Here is a 6,667-nt window from a genome sequence, read left to right as displayed (position 1 = left end):
CCACCCCCAATCGGCCCACCCTGAGCGTGACGATGTAGAGGTGGCATTGCAACCTCCTGATCCGCCCTGCTCTGTGCATGACAGGGGGCGGCGCCCCAACTCCCCAATCAGCCCTGCTCTGAGCCCGACCAGGGGCTGCACCTAGGGATTGGGCCTGCCCTCTGCCACCCAGGAGCAGGCCTAAGCCAGCAGGTCATTATCTCCTGAGGGGTCCCAGACTGCAAGAGGGCACAGGCCAGGCTGAGGGACCCTCCCCCCTCCCCCCGAGTGCACAAATTTTTGTGCACCGGGCCTCTAGTATATATATAAAAGCCTAAGCAGCTTTTACGACTGAACAAGGACCGGTCGACCAGTAGCTATGACACGCACTGACCAACAGGGGGCAGACGCTCAATGAAGGAACTGCCCCCTGGTGGTCAGTGTGCTCCCACAGCCAACCTCATGTGCCCAGCCTGGCGACCATTGCCTTCTCTCCCCACCCGACTGGGGCCTTTGGGCCCTGGGCTGCGACAGGGAACAGCAAGTGGTTGGCGGCAGACACAACCCCTTTCCCAGAGGGGCCAAGGGCCAGCTCCCTCCTTGGGGCTGGCGGCCAACCTCCCGCACCCCACCCCTCTCCCCAGCTGGCAGGCCCCAATTGGCACGGCTCTGATTGGCCCTGATCTCTGGCCAGGCCTAAGGACCCCACCTGTGCATGAATTTGTGCACCGGGCCTCTAGTATATTAATAACATACTAGGGAGACTGATTAAGAAAAAAGGATGTCACAAGTTGCTAACATCAGATGTAAAACAGGGAACAATCTACAGACATTACACAAAAAGTAAGATGATAATGAATTTGAAAAGTTATATGGAATGGACAAGTTTCATGACAGATATAAATGAAATGGTACAAGAAAAAGTTAGAAGAGCCATATCTAAAAACTTTTCCCACAAAAATAACATCAGACTAGATAATGTCACTAATAAATTGGATCAAAGTTTTATGGGACAAATAATACAAACTCATACACTTTTCAGAAAACAGAGGCAGAGGGGACACTTTCCAACTAATTTTGAGGCCAGAATTCCTCTGATAACAAAACTAGTCAAAAACATTACAAAATATGTTTGGTCAATATAGGTCCAAAAGTCCTTAACATATTATTTGCAAGTCAGATATAGTAATATATAACAAGGATAATACATAACAACCAAATATAGTTTATCATAGGAATATAAAGTCGCTTTCACACTTGCAAATCAAAGAATGTAACTCATGACATTAACATAATAAATGGAAAATATATTGATAAAATACTAAGTTAAAATACATAGAAATAAAATACTAAGGTAAAATATATTGAAATAACCCTATTTTTCAATTCTTAATATGGAAAAATCTTTGCTACACAGTGTTACACAGTGTTAAATTAATAATATTAAGATAAAAATTATTTCTTTTTTCTACTAAATTAGAGAAAGGAGGTAATTCACAAAATAGTAACAATGTTTAACTCTTAACTGGCTGTATACTTTCTCCTCTGGAACTTCCATTATTTCCTAACTTTCACCATGCCATACTTCTTGTTTCTTTGTAAATTTATTTTGGGTTAAGATGAAGGCATCTATTTAAAATCTAATGCTTCTTACTATCATCAAAACAAATAGTTATTTTTAAATACATTGCCAATATCCTAATCTTATCAATATTTTTAATATCCCATAGCTTAAACAACTTAAAAATCAAACAAGAGAAGACTTATACTTTAAAAGTTCACTCTTCCACCTTAACTGATTTGGCTCAATGGATAGAGCGTCAGCCTGCAGACTGAAGGGTCCTGGGTTCGATTCCAGTCAAGGGCACATCCCCAAGTTGCGGGCTTGATCCCCAGTAGGGGGTGTACAGGAAGCAGCCAATCAATGATTCTCTCTCATCATTGATGTTTCTACCTCTCTCTCTCCCTCTCCATCCTCTCTGAAATCAATAAAAATATTTTTTTAAAAAGGTTCACTTTTCCGATGTTAAATACAGCTTTAATTTAGAACCAAAGAAAAATAATCAATAAAATTGTTTTTAAGGGGGCCCTGACCGGTGTGGCTTAGTTGGTTGGGCATCATCCCATGCCCCAAAAGGTTGCTGCTTCAGTTCCCCGTCAGGGCACATTCCCAGGTTGTGGATTTAGTCCCAGGTCTAGGGTGATTACTGGGGACAACCAATCGATGTTTCTCTCACATTGATGTTACTCTCTCTATCTCTCCCTCTCCCCGGTGCCTCTAAAATCAATAAAAACATATTAAAAAACAAACAACTGTTTTAAGGGGTAAAAAAGCACAGAAGAGAAAAGAAATCTGAAGCATCAAATCTTTGACTCTGCAACTTAATAAAAACAATCCATAATTGTGTGACATGTAATTAACATCATCTATACTATTACAACATCAATGACAATGTCTCGGCTCACTGGGTCCTTTCAGTTCAGGTTGAATTTCCCAGTAAAGGATGGTAGGTAAAATCTTAAAATCTACCTGTCAAATGATGGCTTCTCTCCACAGTCAAAGGCATCCTGGAGCTCCTTGACAAGGTTAGCCTGGCCTGGCAGCCGGAAGAGCCCCTCTTCCTTCAGCCCCCTCTGTCGGATGAAGTCCACGCACTGCTCCACCAACATGGGAGCCAGGCGGTTCCCATATCTCTTCTCATAACGGACAGTCTCCTCCAGTTTCTGCCCAAAAATGCCTGAAGAAATAAAAAAAATCACAATGAATTTAAGAAATGTATCTCTTCCCACTCTGATGCTTTCTTTTAAAACTCAGTGTAAAGGAAAAAGAAAGATTGGAATGCTAGCAAGCATTTCACACTTGGTACCTCACATTATTACAGAATCAAATTCAAGAAAAATACCTGTTGCATGTTCAAGTTATGTAATACCCCAGCGATGGGTGGGGAATTATTTTAAATTGCAAAAGAGAGTAAAATAGCATATCTTTTTTGCGCTCCAAAGTGGTAATGACTGAACTGTCCCTGTGTATGCCATGCAGCGTATCAGCATTTCTCTCATTTAAAACTCACAGGACTCTATGAGGAAAGCCTCACCAACATACAATTTTATTGAGGAGGAGACTAAAGCATAGAAAGACTGAATAATTTGCTGAATGTCACACAGCTAGTAAATGGTGGAGCCAGGTTTGTTCGAGGCTGTCGGATTCAGAGTCATTCTGTTGGTATAACACAGCAGCTATAACACAGTGCTGTGCAGTGTGCAGAATGACTAAAAACTGAGCCAGAGAGGAAGTAACCTGCCAGCTTGCTAGCTTGCCTACCTCAGTTCTTATTGTCATACTAGGATGGGTGATTTCTGCTGAGAAAATGTAAATTTATGAGAAGGTCAGAAAAATAAAGAATGAAGCAAAAAACTCTGAATATTTATGAGTATGCTACCCAAGGAAACTCTTTTTTTATGTGAAGAGCTATGCCTATTTAGCAATATCATATGTGAGAGTTATGGTATGTAGACAGTAGTAACATGTATTTAGAAATTCCTGTGGGAAATCATATTTTCTCCTCTAGATCTAGCCTTGCTAGGAATGATAATAGATGTACACTTCCCTTTCTGTAGCCTGGAAATAGGATGTCCCAAATGTCTCTGGCTTGCATGGTTGGCGTGAGTTAACCTCCTGTATAATAATTTTTTTTAGGAAAGTGAGGAGGGAAATTATTTTTTTAATATGTTTTATTTACGATTTTCTTTGAGGGAGCAGTGAAACTTTAAATTTTAAAATTAATAAAAAAGAACAAAGGTTATGAGCTATTCCCAACTAGCAGCATAGGAAAAAGACATATTGATTAATAGATTATTAAAGGAATATTCTCTGTTACGTGAGTCTGCAAACAGTTCCCGCTATGCCCATGTAAATTCCCAGTGAGGTTCATACTCCCTGATAAAATCCTGCCAGAATTTCTGGGGTGATGACAGTACATCATGCATACCTCCCCTAAAAGAACATTGTTGGTGCCATAAAGCATTACCGAGGACATGAGTTTTCATTGGACTGAGAAAGAAAATCACTCAGGTGAACTTATTATATCTGTGTGAGGCTGTTTAAACTGGAGGGAGAAGGAGAGGGGGAGGGGATGGAGAGGAAGAGGGAGAGGGAGAGGGAGAGGGAGAGGGAGAGGGAGAGGGAGAGGGAGAGGGAGAGGGAGAGGGAGAAGGAGAGGGAGAGAGAGAGAAGAGAAATCTAATCAACCTTCAGGGTTTGTGAGATTCCTCCTTTACTGTGATTTATAAACCGAATAGCTAGAGGCAGCCAGTTAATGAATGTGATCAGATAGATATATTCAAATTCCATTAATCCTAAAAACAAAGAAACAAATACAAGGCAAATCTTGGACTCTCTGCATCTGTAATTTTTCTCTTTGCTCCTAGTATCCCAGGTATTACTCTGGCTTCAGTTCATCCCTTTCTATCTTCTTGCTTACCTACTGCACTTTGGCCTATGATACCACCATGCCACTAAAATAGCTTTTTTAGCCCTGACCGGTTTGGCTCAGTGGATAGAGCGTCGGCCTACGGACTGAAGGGTCCCAGGTTCGATTCTGGTCAACGGCATGTATCTTGGTTGCGGGCATATCCCCAGTTGGGGGTGTGCAGGAGGCAGCTGATTTCTCTCTCATTGATGTTTCTAACTTTCTATCCCTCTCCCTTCCTCTCTGTAAAAAAAAATCAATAGAATATATTTTAAAAAATAGCTTTTTTAGCCTAGCTGGTTTGGCTCAGTGGGTAGAGCGTCAGTTTGTCGACTGAGGGGTCTCGGGTTAGATTCCAGTCAAGGGCACATGCCCGGGGTTGCAGGCTTGAGCCCCACTAGGGGGTGTGCAGGAGGCAGCTGATCAATGATTCTCATTGATGTTTCTATCTCTCTCTCCCTCTCCCTTCCTCTCTGAAATCAATAAAAATATATTTAAAAATAAATAAATAAAAGAGCTTTTTTAGCAACTTCCTAGTTGCCAAATCATTGACAGCTTAATTTATTTTTGTAATGCTTTATGCCCCACTCCCCTTAAAATTATCAATCTCACTCTTCTTCCTGATACTGTTCACATGTCACATAATTCTTGCCTTCCAGAATACTCTTCCTAGTCTCCTTTTTGATATGCTACCTACTCCCCCTTCTCATAGGTTTGCTGGTTCCCTGGGTTATGTCCTCAGCTCTGTTTTCACCTTAGTTGTCACAATTCCTTTGCTGGACTCCACTTAATTTCACTGCATATCAATTATTCCCAGATCTGTGTCTCAATTTGGGCCACTCTGTGGTCTCTAGCATTACATTTCTAAGTGCCCATTAGAACCCTCAACATGGATATCTCAAGTTCAAAATGTCTAAAACTGGCTAGCTAATCTTTTCTTCAAAACCTGTTCCACTTCCTATAGTTCTGATTTTAGTTATCAGTTCCAGCGATACACCCCCCAAATTATGGAAGTGCCATCTGAGAGCCAAGCTAGATTCCTCCCTCCTTCACTACCCTCATTCACTCACCAGGTTGGTCCTTTCCAGGGTCATTACTACTACAATGGGCTAGATCCTCAATACAGTGGGACCTTGACTTACGAGTTTAATTCGTTCCATGACCGAGCTCGTAACTCAAATTACTCGTATGTCAAATCAATTTTCACCATTACAATGAATTGAATGCTGGGCTGATGTTGTGGCGTTCACTGTGATGTTCGCTGCGCCAACTAGCGGTGGGTTATCTGAAGCTGGCTCGTAACCCGAATTTTAGCTCGCAACTCAAAGCAAAAAATCGGCCGAGAAACGCCTCGTATCTCAAAAAACTCGTTAGTCGGGACACTCGTAAGTCAAGGCCCCTGTATTTCCTAAATGACTTTTGTAAAGTCCCAAATCCTAGTAAGTGCTGCCACAGTGACCTTCATAGTATTTAAATCGGATCATGCCATTCTTTTGCTGCATTTCTTCCAATGGTGTCTGCCACTGGCCAACCAAACTCCTTTGCATGAAATACATAGTCTCCACAATGTGACCTCCGTCTTTTTCCACTGTCTTTTTCCATCAACAATGTTTAGGTGACATCCATTGTGTGCCAGGCACTGTGCCATATCCACCCTCATTTCCGCGGCTTCTTCACAAACAACATGCTAACTATACTGAACAATTTGTTGCTTTCTTCTAGAAGGTAAGACCTGCAATCACGAGTCAGCCTAGAAAAATTTATCCTGCAAGATGCAACTTATATCATCTCCTGTGTTAATTAAGACTTTATTACCATTCTCTCACCCCCATCCTAGAAGCAAAGCTTGATAAATTTCTTCTTTGATTCCTTAACACATTGCTGTGTAAGAATTTCCTTAGATGACTCTCTGTACTGAACTAGTCCCTCAGTAGTCAAAAGAGGAATGTGTTTTCACAATTATTATAGTAAGAGAATTAGTTTTCATTTATTATTATTATACAATAGAGGCCCGGTGCACAAAATTTGTGCACTGGGGTTGGGGGGTGTGTCCCTCAGCCCAGCCTGCACCCTCTCCAATCTGGGACTGCTGGCTCCCAACTACTTGCCTGCCTGCCAGCCTGATCATCCCCTAACCACTCCCCTGCCAGCCTGATGGACGCCTAACTGCTCCCCTGCGTGGCCCGATCGCCCCCAACTGCCCTCCCCTGCTGGCTCAG

At 42.1% G+C, this 6,667-nt stretch overlaps 1 protein-coding gene across 9 annotated transcripts in view; it reads right to left on the bottom strand.

Annotated features, from left to right (window-relative positions):
* ARHGAP24 (Rho GTPase activating protein 24) overlaps positions 1 to 6,667 on the bottom strand; it is a 504,222-nt gene that overhangs the window by 43,928 nt on the left and 453,627 nt on the right. For all 9 annotated transcript variants that reach the window (XM_014452034.2, XM_014452035.2, XM_023750393.1 and 6 more), the window contains one exon: positions 2,510 to 2,717. In XM_014452034.2, the coding sequence (XP_014307520.1) occupies positions 2,510 to 2,717 (208 nt within the window). The remainder of the gene's footprint in view (positions 1 to 2,509; positions 2,718 to 6,667) is intronic.

Source organism: Myotis lucifugus, unplaced genomic scaffold (assembly GCF_000147115.1).
Source record: "Myotis lucifugus unplaced genomic scaffold, Myoluc2.0 scaffold_12, whole genome shotgun sequence".
NCBI lineage: Eukaryota > Metazoa > Chordata > Mammalia > Chiroptera > Vespertilionidae > Myotis > Myotis lucifugus.
The sequence above is the reverse complement of the archived record's forward strand: the minus strand, read 5'-3'. Positions and strand labels throughout refer to the sequence as shown.